The sequence below is a fragment of the Plectropomus leopardus genome, chromosome 17 (assembly GCF_008729295.1).
Source record: "Plectropomus leopardus isolate mb chromosome 17, YSFRI_Pleo_2.0, whole genome shotgun sequence".
NCBI lineage: Eukaryota > Metazoa > Chordata > Actinopteri > Perciformes > Serranidae > Plectropomus > Plectropomus leopardus.
Window position 1 is genome coordinate 30,227,827 of NC_056479.1, and position 17,070 is coordinate 30,244,896.

Below are 17,070 nucleotides of genomic sequence, written 5' to 3' on the forward strand. Positions count from 1 at the left end.
CTGTGGACCGCAGCACGCGCCCTGTGTATTGTGATGACGGCGAGAGTGTCACTGGAGGAGGAACTACACACACACACACACGCACACACACACACACACACACGCATACGCACACACACACACACACTCTCACACACACGCACACACACACACACACACACACACACACACTCTCACACACACTCTCACACACACACACACACACAGAGCAGGGGAGGCTGGACGAGAGCAGGAGGGAGGGAGATAAACAGAGCGCTGGTTCCTCCCAGCAGTCAGTCTGAGGCGGAGAGCCACTGTTGCCTCAGAGAGCTGACAGCCACAGCTCCGGGCTCTGCTCCTCTCTGCTCCTCTCTGCTCCTCTCTGCTCCTCTCTGCTCCTCTGTGCGGGACTTGACTGGGATGGACTTGAGCGCTTGGGTCACTGGGAGGTCGGTTCAGCGTGGCGGTGGCCGGAGATTTAAAGAGCTCCTCTCAGAGGTTTACAGATCAACGAAAGCTGCTGTTAGACGCACAGATCGCTCCTGAGCGAGCGGAACTTTACGGTCCGATCCGATGTAAACGAGCTGAGCCGGACACGAGAACTGAACCTGCAGCACCGAGAGCTGCATCCTCCGCTCACACTCCTGCAGATTTTACAACATGCATATCTTACAGCCCTACTGCATCAACAGGTCGGTGTGTGTGTGTGTGTGTGTGTGTGTGTGTGTGTGTGTGTGTGTGTGTGTGTGGTTTTGTGCTGGATGTGGGTGTGTGCTGCATGTTTCCAGTAGATAAAGTAAGTCTATCTGTGTGTGTGTGTGTGTGTGTGTGTGTGTGTGTGTGTCTGTCTCTGTGTGTGTGTGTGTGTGTGTGTGTGTGTGTGTGTGTGTGTGTGTGTCTGTGTGTGCGCGTGCGTGTGTGTGTTTGTGTGTGCACGTGCGTGTGTGTGTGTGTGTGTTAAGAAATACCAGCCTCTGTGTCAGTGTGTAAGCTGACAGATTCATTAGTGTTGCGTCACAGTCGTCCACAAATTGGTTTTCCACACAATTAGAGCATTAAAGTACTTTAATCTAATTACGTGTCTGGAATTCTCAAATAAAATGTTTCTGAGGTTTCTTTTCATGATCTAATTTGTTGCCATGGTTTATTTTTGCTGTGAGTAATTGGTGCGGAAACTCCCTCAGAGTTGAACACGATGTTCATTTGGGGAGATTTCCGAACACGAGCGTACAGTGGGAGGGTCTGTAGTCTGACCATCAGCTGACGTTTCAGCGCTTGTGTGTCTTTTTCATTTTATTTCAGTGTTTTCATTGTGTGAGAGGTGATATCAGACGTTAATGTATGTTAGGGATTCCATAAATCACTTTGTGATATTTTTTCTTGATTAGTCTAACAATTATTTTTTCAATTAGTCAAATTTGTGAATTATTCTAAACCATTTTTTCTTATTACTTGATTACTATAACTAGTAATTTAGCTTAAAAAAACATTGTAAAACTTGTCTTATTAAATGTAAAATTATTTTAGTTTAACTAAGAATTTCTTTCTTAAACAACGAAACCAAAAATAGTGATGATAATAATAATAATAATAATAATAATAATGATAATAATAATAATAATAATAATAATAATAATAATAATAATGAATTAACTTTTTCAGATGCCTGATCAGAAAAATACTAAACAAAGAGTTTGCAGTGACACAAACATTATCTGCTTCTTGCCAAAGTGCTCATTAAAATTTTTAAATTCAGATGCAAAGACGTACTATGGCCAGTTCGGTCCATTTCCATCCAAGCAGCGCTCGAAACTTGTTCCGAATTATTCTGCATCGAGTTCAAACTTGTAACTATAACATTTTCACTGGCCTCCATGCTGCTTTCTGCTCTTACTCACCCTGTTTCCTGATGCATTTCTGACCTCGAATGTGACCAGTAGACGAATGAATTACTCCAGTTGTTTCGTCTCCATTATTGGACACTTAACGTCTTTTACAACCGTCCAATAAATTTAAGTAATGGCCACGTGTTGTGGAAACACTGTCAACACTGTCACGAGCTCCGTAAGATGACGTTTATTGAATTAATGGAGGCAGAAATGAGAATGTGTGTTTCTCACAGTGATCAGAGGCCCGAGCGGACAGTTTCCCACCGTGTTCGTGCCCGGCCATGTGCACGGCAATAAAATAAATAAGTCTGCTCGACCGTGAAGAGCAGCAAGAACACAGAAAGAGACGTCAGGATTTTTTTGGGGGGGGTTCGACTGGAAGAGGAAAGTGGATTTGACAGCCAGAGAGAGGAACAGAGGGAGGGAGGAGAGCGCTGTTACCTAATGCTGCTGATGGAAGTTTAGGGAGCAGAGAGAGAGATGGAGGAAAGGAGGAAAGAATGAAAGTTAAGGGTCAGTGGACAGAAAGAAATGGGAAATTATGGAGGAGAGAAAGGTAACAGGACTGTTTTGGGGGTGTGGAGCAAACATCCAGACGTGAGAAGAGACAGGAAAAAGGGAGGGAGAGCGGACGGTAATCCAAATCTGCTGCCAGGAGTAAAGCAGACTCCATCCTGTGAGAGACGGAGGAGAGGAAGGATAGAGAATTATAGAAAGAGAGAGGAAGACGGAAAGAGATGAGTGAAGGAATTATCTATATCCTGGTGTGTGTGTGTGTGTGTGTGAGAGAGAGAGAGACAGACAGAGATCTCCACATGTCAGGGTTCGTTCGGTTGAGAAAAACCTGTAAAAGTCATGGAATTTGCAAGTAGCAATTTTCAGACCTGGAAAAGTTTTGGAAAACAAAATATATCCTGAAAGATTTGGAAAAGTCATGGAAATCTGTTTCATAAGTCTGTATAATAACACATTACGTTTCCAAGGACTGTCAGAAATTTAAAAAAAAAACTACAATAATTTCTGTTTTTAAAGTTGCTAGCTGTGATAGATGGGGTCATTTTGGTGAAGAAAACGCTAAAATGTTTTCTTTAAACAAAATAAAAACCTTACCAAAAATTTTTTTTTTTTTAAATAAAAGTAATTGCCAGAAATTTTGTAAAAATCAGCAAAATGTTTTCTTTAAAAATTAAATTAAATTTTCAAATTTTGCCAAAATAAAAGAAAAAAATAAAAAGGCATGTTTTCTTTAAAAATTGATGGTAAAATAAATACAGAGCACAGCCATTTAAAGCTGAGTGCCCGTCCCCTTAAGCCAAAATTTAAAATAAACATATATGCAACCCTTTTTGCACCACCCTCTCCTCTCTCATAAATAACAAACAGTCCCTGAGTTATATTTAAATATTCAGCTCGAATCCTGTATGTGTGAGAGGATGTGTGAACATGTAGCAATGAGTCATTCATTCAAGTCTGAGTATTCACAGGGACACTGAAAGCACGAGATGTGCTCGGCTTTAAATCCCCTCAGTGTGTTTTTTAACTGTGACTGAAAGTGAATAAATATATAGTTTGCAGACACAAGTACGAGGAAAAACTCAGACTCCAGCTGTTTCGAGGCGACTTATCTTAAACTGCATGACACCAGCAGCAAGTCCACGAGTCGTGTGACGCGAGGCCACTTCATCTTTGTTGTTTGTTAGTGTGAAAAAAGTTGAACTTTGGACCTAAATTGCTCGTGAGCGGTCAGTCACAAACAGCAGGCGGAGATAAAGGCTTTGGTATTTGGCAGTCTGGACTCTATTTTCCCATGTTTTCGTGTCTAAGTGACAATTTTTAAAAGTGAAAACGCTGCACCAAACTTGTTCCTCAAATCAGCTTCTGCTCAGTAGCTTATTGCAGAGTGAGAAAAAATCAGTTAAAACTGCATTATTATTTCGATATAAAGAATGATTGTAAAATGAAGTGTGTCGTCTCGTGAAGAAAAATTTCTGACCACCTCTGCAGCTCTACAAAGCTCTGTGCGCCGTTTTAGGTCTTTTTTTACTCATCGTTTCATTTGTCGGGGTTCGTTCTGCTGCCCCCCAGTGGCCAAAAAAATCAGTTCCCGCAGCTTTGAGTTTCAGTGAGTCGCTTCGACGGCATAATAATTACTTTCAAAGTCTTATTTGTTGTCATAAAAATAAAGGTGAATATTTGCTAAATAGCAGAGCAGTCGATGATTGTAAGATTGTATCAATCGTATAATTTAATGTTTGTTTTTATTAGTCATTTATCAAGCAAAAGAGTTTTTGATTTCTAGCTTGTGAGGTTTTATGGCTTTTTGTCAGTTTTGCCTCACTGGAAAATTTTTATAAAATTCGGATTTTGATTGTTGGTCAGACAAAGAGATATTTTCAGTGTTTAATTTACATCTTTCTTATAAATTATACAATTAAAAAAGTGACCAAAAAAGGTCCATTAGTGAATAATCGTGTCCTCCTTCCTGTCCCCGCTCCAGGTGGCCGGATGTGCCGAAGAGAAAGAGCAAGAACAGCCAGTGTTCGGTGAAGAGCGTGTCTGGTAAGGATTTATCAGCCGTCGCCTCTTTGTGTTTTTAGTCGCCTCCAAGAGCTCACCCAGGTGACCGAAACCTGAGCTGAAGAGATCTGTTTGTAGACAGGACTCCAGAGGTTCAGACACAAATGTGGGACCAGATGAATGTGATTCAGTTTCGTGTTTGCCCTTCACACGTGACCAACAAATCCTGCATGCTTAATTATGCATGAAAAAAAACCTATTCTTAAAATCCTGAATCTCTCAGCAGCATCTTAACGCATAAAATAAGCAACAAGTCCAACTATTAGAAACAAATTATGAGCAAAAAGGCTGCACAGTTAAGTGAAATATTAACTGGGGCAATATGGCAAAGTTCAAAATCCAAATCACAGGAGCTGCAATTTTTACGTATACAACCTCTTATAACTGATGCATCACGGTGCTACAGAGATTCCCCAGCAAAAGTCACATCTTCATTTTTATTTTAAATGTTTTTGTGAGAATAAAATTAACATTCCCACTGAGAAAGCAACTCAGAGTGCACATTCAGGTTTTGTCCATTTTTATTTATTCATTAATTTATTTAATTTCATTTTTATTTTTATATCTTGCAGGTAGGGCTGGGCGATAAAACAGTAACGATGTCAATCGCAATATAACTTTTCCTTGATTGAAATATGAGATGTAGTCGATAGAACGCAGTCCAGCCATGTGCGCTCTCATTCTCTCTCATTTATAATAATCTAATATAATATTATTTAATACTCCGCTCTCATTCTCTCTCATTTATAATAATATAATATTATTTAATACTGTGCTTTCATTCTCCGCTGATATTAATTTGAATTAATAGCTGTTTTTTTTTTTTTTTTTTTTTTTATCAGAAAGAGTGGGGGTCGCATCACAATTAAAAGCTGTTTATTAAATGATCAAAAATTAGATAATTATTTTAGTTTTAAGGTAAGTTTTTTGTTTTAATAATGACACAGTAAATTCATACCCAAACAGGAAATATGTTGAACTTTTTTTTATATATATTCCACTGGATTTGCTTAAATTTAGAAATTTCCAGTTTTCCATGTAATAATAGTAATGTGTGGACAAAAAGACTTAAAGGAAGCTATAGATGGGATGTTCTCATCTCAGCTAGCTAACAACTAACTCTCAGTCATTTTAATGAAAAATACATTAAATAAATATATCTTGCATTATTACGTTTATCAGAAAAAGTGGGGGGACTTTCACTATCATACGTAACTGAGGCCGAAATTCTACTTTTTACAGCGTAATAAGTGCAGTTGCAGCTCTTTAAGAAAACACTAATCAGGATCAGGAGCTCTTTTAGAGGTCCGGCTCTGCACTTTGGATCTACTTTCTCTGCGGGCTCAGTAGTGCGAGGAGAGACTCTCAGTGAATCTCCTCCACTGGAGCGCTCTCGGCGCTCTCCAGAGGCCTCTGAACATGCGTCCGTCTGTGAGTCTGCGGGTGGCTGTGATTGGGTAGCGGCGTCGTGTGTGTGTCCGGGTGAAGGAGGTGCTCGGGCATTTCAGCAAGTGGATCTAAAGTGTGTGAATTCTTGTCTGTGCTCTTCAAAAGCGTCCCATCTGAGCATGCCCAGACGTCAGTCTTTGTGCAACAACATGGCAGCTGAGAGGGCGAGTCACGTTCATATTGTGAGTGTGAGTAAAAAAGATTGAGCTTCCGAAGCAAATATATCGACTCTCAGCAGAAAAGAAGAAGCAAATACAGAGCGCGACAGTGCAAATATTTCACTCACACTTTCCCTTAAAATCGATACTTGCAAACCCAGAAAAATAATTTACTGTACAAGCTTGTACATTTACTTAATAGGTACTTACGAGTGTTACTTAAAGAGTTTTCAGTGCTTGTACATTACTTTGTGGGCTCCTACGTTTCTTCTACATTTCCTTTTGTGCTCCGACATTACTTTTTCTGCTCCTATATTTTTTTGTGTTCTCCTACATTACTTTGTGTGCTTATACATTTCTTCTACATTACTCTACATTGGCTACATTTCTTTGTGTGCTCTGATAATTATTTTACCTCTCCTACATTTCTTCTACATATCTTAATGGGCTCGTACATTACATTGTATTGTCCTACATTTCGTTGTGAGCTCCTGTATTACCTCCGAAAGTGTCCTCTCCTACATTACTCTGTGCTCTTACATTTCTTCTACATTTCTTTGTGTGCTTGTACATTTCTCTTATATCTCTCTTTGTGGTCCGACATTTAGTCGTGTGCTCTTATATTTCTTCTACATTTCTTGTGTGCTCCAGCATTTCTGTATATGATCTGACATTACTTTATGTGCTCCTACATTACGAAGTGTGCTCTTAAATTACATTGTGGGCGTCTACATTTCCTCCACATGTTTTTGTGTTCTCCTACATTTCGTTTTGTGCTCTTTCACTTATTTGTGTGCTTCTTCAGTTCTTCCTTTTCTCCTGTAGCTCTAATTTTGCTCCTACATTTTCTTTTATTTAGGAGCATTCGGGAGAAAAATGACTTACGTAGAGTGCTGAAATTGAACGTCTTAAATAAAATCAAATGTGAATCCTGGAAAAGTGACTGTAAACCTCAGAAGCTGCCATGGCGTCAGGTCGGTCTGTGTGCAGAAAACACTGGCGGTCTCATATATTTTCCGTCCTGTATCTCAGTCTGTGGGGGCCCTCTGCACAGGAGCTTCTCTGAGGCCCCTGTGATAACACTTGACCCCCTCCTCCTCCTCCTCCTCCCCCCCCCCCCCCCCCTTGCCTTCTCCTCATCACTCCTGCTCTTCTCACCGGCCGCCCGACCTCCTTCCTTCGCTCGCTTGCTTGCTCGCTCGCACTCATGGTTCACCCCTCTCTCATTCCACCCTGTCCTCCTCTTCGACCTCCTCCTCCTCCTCCTCCTCTCCTATAGCTCTTAGTGTCTCTGTTCCAGGGTACATCCCCAGCTACCTGGAGAAGGATGAGCCGTGCGTGGTGTGTGGGGACAAGGCGACGGGCTACCACTACCGCTGCATCACCTGCGAGGGTTGCAAGGTACGACGCATCATCTCGCTCTCATTTAAATGATCACAAAGGAAACCAGATTTCTCTACTTGCACCATTCAGTGAGCAGTGTGTCTGTTTTACGAACTGCAAGTACTTTCTGTCAACACTGCACGCCTCCGACCTCAGTGTTTAAAGTGCGTTTTCATCCTTAAAGGAGAAATTCACAATGTTTTAAGTGAATATCCAATCAGCTTTGATGGTAAATGCAGTCAACTGAAGCCCTTGTTACAGTGCGACGTGCACAGATGCATTGCAGCTGCCCAGCACGTGGAGGTCTCAAACATGGCCTTGATTTACAAAAGTCAAAGTGTCTTAAGGCAAGGCAGCTTTTTTTTGTATAGCGCACTTCATACAACCGGGCAATTCAGAAGGTTTACAGAGCAATAAAATATAAAACCAATGTAAAAGATACAGATTTACAATAAAAAAGTGAAGAGATAAGATATAAAAGCGAAAAAATACATGCTGAAACAACACAATCCCCAGGAAGTGTGCCAGGCTCTGATGCTAATTTTACCTAGTGGCCAAAAGTGGAATTACACCGCCAGGGTCGGTCACGTGATGCACTTTTCCCCATTGACTTACATCAAGAAAGAGAAAGAGATGTCTGTAAATCAGTAAACAATTTTTCGTGAAAACCGCCATGAAACGACTCATTTCACTATCTAGATTTAAGCCATCCAGTTCGATAACGTTTGGAAAGTCTTCAAGAGCCGCAAGATCAAATTTTTTAGACCGCCATTCAACCTGGCAAAGTGCTAAACGGGAACTCAGTTACTCCGCCGGCAAAAGTTACCTGCTCAGGCCGCAAGTCTCTAGTGCTCGTGCCTCGTGGGCCAGTAGATCTTGATATTTTACGCCTGGAAAAAGAGCAGTTTTTCTTCATGCACCACTGAGCAGCTCTCAAAGGAAAGAACGAGGCCCCGCCTCCACCGCTGTATCCAGACTGTCTTTAATACATCAATGGAGATAACGTCCGCGAATCACTGACATCACCGGTTCAAGGAAGTACAGCAGGTTTTGAAGCATCAAGCGTAAAAAATAATCCAAGTAGTTATAATCTTAAAATTGTTATATTTAACATTATGCTACAGAAAAAGTATAAAATATATGCAACAGATACACACATTTTTAAAATTTTCAGCATTTTCTCATTTTTGTTTTTTTAATTCTTTTCACGTTTTAAGGATGTTTTTGCAAATTATCTGTCCATGTCTTGTTAAGTTCTCGTTGCCTTCTCTGGTTTCAAAGGGTTAAGTCCCGTCACACTCGTGCTGTTGCACTGAGGTTCGCAGCAGCACGTGGAGCGCAGCAGAGTAATATGGTTCAGATCTGACACTCAGATTGTGACATTAATGAACAGCAAACTTTGTCGGTTCTCATCATCCGTGGAATCAGGCCTGAAGCAACAGAACATTATCCGCCTTATTCCAAAAATAAAGGATGACCGCAGTAATGAGTCGAGGAAGCCTCTTGATGGCGGGTGACGGTTCCCACTGAGCAGATGTTTATTATCCAATGATTGGCGTCCTGTAGAGCGGCCTGTCCACGGCCTCTAAAAATGGCTCCAGCTATTCTGGTTCCCACACGGAGGAAATGATGCGTGCTGAAATCCTGCTGAAAAGCAGAAATTAACTTCAGCGGAGAGAAGAACTGACGGCAGTATCGGGATAAAAGTTTGTCTTTCCTGTGCCGATAAATTATTTGAGCCCTTTGTCTTTCCTGCCTCCGTTCTAAATTCAGCATCCGTGAAAAACATCTCCAGAGTGAGATTCAAATCAAACTGTTCCCCGACTGTCTGCCACAAAAGCGGTTCCTAAGCGACGCTCAGTCACTTTATCACCTAACCACTCTTGGCACGCAGGATCCTGCCGTGCAGTCATCGGCACGCCGTGTGATACGAGCCGCCGAGCGCTCGTTTTCTGCAAATCTAAACTTAAGAACGATTTAGTCTTGAGGTGACGGAGCTTCATGTTTATCAGAGGCTGGGCAGCAAATCTGCTGGTCCCTCTTGTTTTCCTGAATATTATTATTATTCTTCCAAAGAAATCCAACTTCCCATTCTTAAAAGTAAGCCAGACTTTGCACAAAAGTCCAGTCCCATGCCAAACGTCCGCAGCTGCAAACACAAGCCGAAAACCCTGAAGGTGGCGCTACAGCGGCGTCTAAATTTCAAAAGTCCATCACTCTGTTTTAATCAAAAACTGTAAAAATAATTTAACCATCTCCTCCCACATTTTTTGCTCCATTGACGCAAACTTGCTGCAGGGCATCTTCAAGCTGTCCTACACAGACCATCTACAGATTTTTGATTCATCAAAAATTAAGCCCACAGTGCATCAAAATGTTTGGCTGTAAACGCAGCTGTAAACATAAACTTGCAAAGATGCTTCCTCGATAAATCTTCAAGGTTCATTAAAAATAGACAAAAATTAGCTGTCATGGTAGAGTAAGCATGTAACATTTTATAATTTTATCTCAAAAACTGAATTCTGCCCTCATGTAAACTATTGCAGTCTGTGGGAAAAGCGTCTTTAAATCAGTTTTTAGCTTAAGAAGCAAATCGATCTTTGTAAAACACATGATCAACATCTCTCTGCCGTCTAGATGAAGTCTGCAGATTCTCAGAGTTTAGTCTTGAGTGAATTTTTGGCAGCAGGTTGAAATCTGCCTGTCCATGCACAGACAGCTGATATCCTGCCCCCTGCTGGTCGGCTCAGTCACAGTGTGAAGCTCTCTGGTTTCTCTCTCATGCAGCTCACTGTGACGCTGACTCGTTCTCGGTGTCTGAGGTTGTGAGTTCGAGCCTCATGTGATGCAGAATGCGCATTCTGATGCCGAGTTGTTCATTGTCTTTAAATTTGTCTGCTGCTTGCTGCTAAAAACGCCCCGATGCATTGCTGCAGCAGCTAGAGTCTTTTGTTCTGTATTTCCTTTCTTTATTCTAACATCTTCTCTCTCCCTTTTCTTTGCTGTTTTCAGGGTTTCTTCCGCAGAACGATCCAGAAGAACCTCCATCCAGCGTACTCCTGTAAATACGAGGGCTGCTGCATCATCGATAAGATCACGCGGAATCAGTGCCAGCTGTGCCGCTTTAAGAAGTGCATCGCTGTGGGCATGGCCATGGACCGTGAGTCATAGCTCATGTCATCTTATCACTACGACTCCAGTCCAGTGCAACTTTATTTCTAAAGCTCTTTTAAAATCAACAAAGTTGACCAAAGTGCTGCATGGTAATATTAACCCTTTGAAACCTGGATTGTCACTTTTTTTTGTCTTCAGCTGCCTCTCTGAGTTATTTAAACCGTTCAGCACTGAGCAAATTCATGTGATTTCTTTTGAAAACTTGGCAAGAAATGCTCAGAAAATTGGAAAAATGTAGTTTATTTAGATTTTTTTTCTTTCAAAAGCTGGAAAAATGTCCAGAAAACAATATATATAATTATCACAATGACATATTCAAAATTATGTTACAGAATGATTGTATTTTTAAGGTCATTTACTTCAGTTTTTTTTACTTTCCTTTATTTTTCTTTTTTGTGCTAATTTTCAGGTAATTTTCTTGTACTTCTTACAGATATTTAGCAAACTTTCAGATAATTTCTTCTTCACTTAACTTCTTCGTCCCATGTTTTTGAGAGAAATGAAGCTCTGGTTTCAAAGGATTAAATAAAAACTGATAATTTTGATGTTTAATTTCAGATGAAAAATATAAAAAAGTGTGCAGTTTTGGTAGCACACGTCATTCATGTACAACAAAAGCTTGACGTCAAGGTGCTCAAAATACACAGTTTGCATCACGATTGTCTAATGTGAACACACACACACACACACACACACACACATTCCTGCAGTGCCTTGTCCAGTTAAGAAGTGGAACAACACACACATATTTAATCTAATTTCATGTTGGGGATGATATTAATTTAGCAGTTCATCTGTTCCTGTGGATAAAGGAAATGGATTCTGGTCCTCGTGACATTTTGATGGAAACACAAATTAAGAAGAAAGAAAGAAGAAATCTGCACTTCTAAAAAAAAAAAAAAACAACACACTTTACTGAAATAACGCTGCCTGAGTTTGAGTCCCAGCAGCCTGTCATGTTTTCTTATAGATGACGGCAGCTAATAAGAAGCAAAAATCAGAGAAATAATAAACAAGCTCCGTCATGTTTTCACCTTCGCCAGTTTATTTAAAGACAGAAGATTTTGTTTTATTTATTTAGTTTTAACAACTCCCCCGACACAAAGAAAAGCTCCCTGAAGATCATTTTAGCATTCAGTGTTCAATCTGACGTTTGTTTTTAAGGTCATCCGGCTTCAGTTCGGACAATGTTAAATATCGAGCAGCTTTTTCTTTTGGATGAATCTGTTCCTCTGTTGTCACATCTTGAGCAATATCATTTTTTACCGCCCTGAAACATCACGCAAACATCACAACTCAGCCACTCGGTTATCAACAAAATTTCACTATTTCCCACTCGTAATCAAAACTTTGGAGGGCCGTTGCTCGTAACTCGTAAATACGATATTTCCTTCAATATTTCTTCAGGAAATTAATTTTTACGTCTCCGCGCTGGTCATTGCTTGGTGTTTTTTAAGGTTGTCCGTCCCGTTCTTGTGAACCCCGTATCTCAAGAACGTCATGACGGAGTTTCTTCAAATTTGGCACAAACGTCCACTTAAACTCAACGATGAGCTGATTAGATTTTGGTGGTCATAGGTCGAAGGTCAATGTCGGTGTGACCTCGTCTGTCGCATTGTGAACGCCAAACCCAAGGAGGGAGTTTCTTCAAATTTGGCGTTCGAGTGGACTCAAGCATGAAATGATTAGATTTTGATGGTCAAAGGTCAAGGTCACGCTGACCTTGCTACCATTTCATTATTGTGAACCTGATATCTGAAGAGCCCCTTGAGCAAGTTTCTTCAAATTTGGCACAAGCGTCCACTTGGAATCAAGAATGAACTGATTAGAATGTGGTGATCAAAGGACAAGGCCAAGGTCACGGTGACCTCATAAAACATGTTTTCGGCTATAACTCAAGAATTTATACGTTCAGACTTCACACAAATGTCAGTAGAACAAAATAATGAAGTTTTGACATTTTGTGTGAGAAACTTGACTGGTGCACGGAGACGTACCACCCCATGACCCCGTGACCCCATGACCCTGTGACCCCGTTAGTGATAACATTCAAGTCCTTTGAATCGCTGCATTAATCTTCTCTTTCTGCGTCTTGCCTCTCAGTGGTGTTGGATGATTCGAAGCGCGTGGCCAAGCGGCGTCTGATCGAGGAGAATCGACAGAAGAGGAAGAGGGAGGAGATGGTGAAGACGCTGCAGACGAGGCCGGAGCCAAACACGGCGGAGTGGGAGCTGATCAGGATGGCGACCGAAGCCCACCGGCACACCAACGCCCAGGGCTCTGCCTGGAAACAGAAACGCAAGTTCCTGGTAAGTTTTGAGCAGACGGAGAGTTAAGCAGGGCTTATATTATTAACCGCAGATTTTGAAGGCATGCTTTTTTAAAAGTCACCAAAATGTTTTAAAGAAAAAAATATTGTCAATTTTTTTCTTTAAAAATCACCAAAATAATTTATTTTTTATTTTCAAAAAATGTAATTAAAAAAAGTTTTTTTTTAAAAAAAGAAAAAACAAAAAAACAATAATGAAACAAAAAAATCTAATGTTTTTCATGCTTTCCAAAAAATTCAAAATGTAGCCATTTAAATTTGGCTAAATTTTGAATTTAGCCAAATTTTTCTTCTAACAAAACAGCATAGTTCTTCTAACAAAACAGCATTTAAATGATTGTAAAGTACAGTTGGTAACGACAGCATCTGCGCTCTGATTGGCCCTCACGGCTGCATCACTTTCTCCCAAAAATAGACTCTGCTCTTTTCTCTTTTGGCGCTCTGCTCCTCTTTGTTCACCTTGGACTGTCCGTCCCCCTCCAGAGCAAATACTGAGCAGACCTTCAGAGGCCGTTCTCGACCGTATGTTGTCTTTGACTTCATGGATGGGTTGCCTGGTAACTGTCACCTGACCTTTGTCTCAAGGTAGCCATCTGCGGCGGAGACACATGCATGTGCACGTGGCGCCGACGCACACGGGAGCGAGTTTGTGATGAAAAGGAGGGCTGTCAAAAACGGTTTCTTTTGAAAATGAAAAGAAGTGGCTTCCTTTCATGTGTTCGCTTTTTGATTTCTGAAGTGGAAACAACTTTCAAACACGCCGTGGGCCGAACACTTCGGATTAATGAGCCACATAAAAGAAGGAATTAGCTACTGTGTGCAGACGGCACGAAATTAATAAAAATCAGAGCGACAGATTCAACAAGTGTGATGGAGGTTTAGGCGCCGTAACCCTGAAGAGAAGCTCGTCAGAAGCCCAGTAATGAAAATATGACGTTATTCATTATTTTCCTAGATGAGGTTTTTGATGCACTTTCATGGATTAGGAGTTAAGATGGCTGATTATTTTTACATCACAGTGCTTCAGTTTCTACTACAATTATACTTAGAGCCCAGGGGCCAAATCTGGCCCCTGATAAGGTGCCAGGAGGCCCCCTACTGGGAATTGTTTTTGTACTTTTAATATCCATACTGCCCGAGTGAATACAAGCTAAAACCCGAATGTCCTAAAATCTGAGAAATGTCCTAAAATTCTAGAAACATCCTAAAATCAAAGAAATATCCCAAAATTGGAGTAATGTCCAAAATACCTAGAAAGGTCCTGAAATCCGGTTTCGGCGTGTGACGGAGAGCGGTGGTGTTTTTAATGTTTTTATTGGTTCCAGACTGTTGCTGTGTGGCTCTCCGCAGGATATTTACAAGTCTCGTAAAACACAGACACGAAAAAAAACAGAATCCGAAGTCAGAAATTGTGATTTCTAAAGTTGATCTGATGACAAGCATAAAGAAAATTACAACAAGAATAACCCTAACCCTAAAAAAATGTTTTTAAAGTGCATTAGTAAAAATATAAAATAAAAATATCTGCATTATACTTCAATTTCTGCCTAGATTGTAAATTTTTTTTTAAAATAATTTAATTTGATTTAAATATAAAGAATTTAGTGTTAAGAATTTTTATGTATTTATGTACCGAGAATCCAAAGTCTTGTTTCTCTTGTGTCCAGTCGGATGATATCGGTCAGGGTCCGATGGTGTCCACGTCAGACGGAGATAAGGTCGACCTGGAAGCCTTCAGCGAGTTCACAAAGATCATGACTCCGGCCATCACGCGCGTCGTCGACTTCGCCAAGAAGCTGCCCATGTTCTCCGAGGTAGGTTCAGTCGTGTGTGTGTGTGTGTGTGTGTGTGTGTGTGTGTGTGTGTGCGTGCGTGTGTGTGTGTGTGTGTGTGTGTGCGTGCGTGTGTGTGTGTGTGTGTTTGGAGCTGTGACAGCATATAAGGCCACTGTAGATACAGAGATATAGATTTCTTTAAAAACAAAGGAGGGCAATGTTCGGGGAAAAAACCTCAGAGTTAATGTTTGAGATTTGTCAGATATTCTCTGAGTTTATAAAGCTGCAAATTTGAGAGGAAAAAAACACAAATTTCTGAGAAAAAAAGTTGGATAATTTCTGAGTTTATAAAGTCACAAATTTCTGAGAAAATTTCAGATTCGCTCTTGAGTTTATAAAGTTGTACATTTTTTTGGAAAAAAAACTCAAATCTCAGAGAAAAGAAATCAAATATTCTCCAAGTTTATGAAGTTGCAGATTTGAGAGAGAAAAAATCACAAAATTGTGAGAAAAAAGTCAGATATTTTCTGAGTTTATAAAATTGCAAATTTGAGAGAAAACATTTTTAAAAGTTCTGGGAAAAGACGTCAGATAAGTTTATGACGTTGCAAATCTGTGAAAAAAACTCACAAATTTGAGATAAATTTTTGTTGAGATTCGGCAGATATAGTTTTTTGTTTGTTTTGTTCTGTTTTTTGGGGTCAAAGAAACGCCTCACTTCCCTTTGGATCGACCTCATCAAGTGGATGAACTTATTCATTAATTTTTTGTAAACGGATTTAAGCCCAGAATCACCAAATTATCACCAGCATCTGGACTTTATTGAAAATGGCCTATTTTGACTTTTTTTCTCAAAAATTTGCGACTTTATACACTCAGAAAATATCCAACTTTTTTCTCTGAAAAGTCAGGTTTTTTTCTCAGAGTAATGCCTTCCGTTTTTGTGTTGTTTTTTTTCTTTTTTTTTAAATCTACAGTAGCCCGAACACGCCTCACTTTAAGGTACTTTCCGGAAACGTCTGGATGCTTTTCTACCACAGAGCTTCACTGTCTCATCACTGCTCACAGCTTCTGTGGAACGTGAACGCGTCTCCTCGTTACCTCGTGATCGCTGTTAACCAACTAACGAGCTCGTTAACCAACTAACGAGCTCGTTAACCAACTAACGAGCTCGTTAACCTGAAGAAACACTTTACTGGGTTCTTCCTCCCTCTGCAGCGTCTGTCAGGCTGCTCCTCAGCTCCTATTACACCAAATAATAATGAACCCTTCATCTTCCTCCCACTTCTCTCTCTGGTGACTCACAGGAACAGTGTGTGTGTGTGTGTGTGTGTGTGTGTGTGTGTGTGTGTGTGTGTGTGTGTGTGTGTGTGTGTGTGTGTGTGTGTGTGTGTGTGAGTGTGTGTGTGAGTGTGTGTGTGTGTGTTTCTCCTGTGGTTCCTCCTCGCAGCCATCATGTATATTGTAGGGGCTTCCCTGTTATGCAACGTGCAGCAGGGGACTTGTTATGAATAGAAAATGTTAACCTTCTCTCCGCAAGAAGCCAAATAATTAATGCTGTGAGTGAAGAGGAGCCGCCGCACTGAGCCACATCTTACTGTACGCTTCAAGTAGATTTTTGATTCACCTTTGGGTTTTTTCGGGGGGTTAATAGAACTTTTGCATATTTCACCCGTAAGCTCAGCAGCCCATCAGAAAAAAATAAAAATAAACCTTCAGATGACGGCCGTCTGTTTGAGATCAGGCTGATCGGAGCTGAAGCTTTAAACAAGCCCAGAAAAATCAGCCCCGACCCAAATAAACCCTCACAGTTTCTGTCTAAGCCCAACCAGAACAACGGCGGCAGTTTTAGGCTCGAGCCTGATAAAAAGAAAAGCCTGATTAATTTGTAACACTGAAATATTTAATGCAAGCTATTTTTGCGACTTGTTTCCACGCACCACTTCTTCTTCTTCTCGTCATTATTTCAACAGCTGAAGCTGAAGGAACCCTGAATGAGTTTAAAGACGCTAATATCAAATCCTGAGTCTGTAAATATTTAAGTCTGCATCAACTGATTTTTCATTTTTTCATTTTTTGGCCACTTGGTGGGAGCAGAAACGCCTTGCTGAACTTGTTATAAATGATTGATTATTGCATCTTTAATAACAGTGAAGGGTTTTTAACAAATATAAATATGTTTCCAGCCATTATTTTCATTTAAAACACAAATTATTCTGTTTTAGTCTGAATTATTTCAGAGGTTATGTTCAATCCAAAGTTCTGTCATAAGACAAAATGTGCTGTATAAAATTTTTATTTCGTAAAAATAAATGGGAATAATTTTGGGGTGACCGGAAACAAAAACAAAAAATTCT

At 40.4% G+C, this 17,070-nt stretch overlaps 1 protein-coding gene across 4 annotated transcripts in view; it reads left to right on the forward strand.

Moving 5' to 3' along the window:
• Positions 1 to 17,070, forward strand: part of LOC121956318 (thyroid hormone receptor alpha) — a 28,995-nt gene that overhangs the window by 10,055 nt on the left and 1,870 nt on the right. Inside the window, exons 1-6 of one of the 4 annotated variants that reach the window (XM_042504463.1) lie at positions 446 to 671; positions 4,366 to 4,427; positions 7,332 to 7,453; positions 10,448 to 10,595; positions 12,713 to 12,918; positions 14,606 to 14,752. In XM_042504463.1, coding sequence (XP_042360397.1) covers positions 640 to 671; positions 4,366 to 4,427; positions 7,332 to 7,453; positions 10,448 to 10,595; positions 12,713 to 12,918; positions 14,606 to 14,752 — 717 coding nt within the window. In that variant the 5' untranslated portion in view covers positions 446 to 639. Of the gene's footprint in view, positions 1 to 445; positions 672 to 4,365; positions 4,428 to 7,331; positions 7,454 to 10,447; positions 10,596 to 12,712; positions 12,919 to 14,605; positions 14,753 to 17,070 lie in introns of those variants that run through there. The other 3 variants (XM_042504464.1, XM_042504460.1, XM_042504462.1) reach the window with 3 other exon arrangements.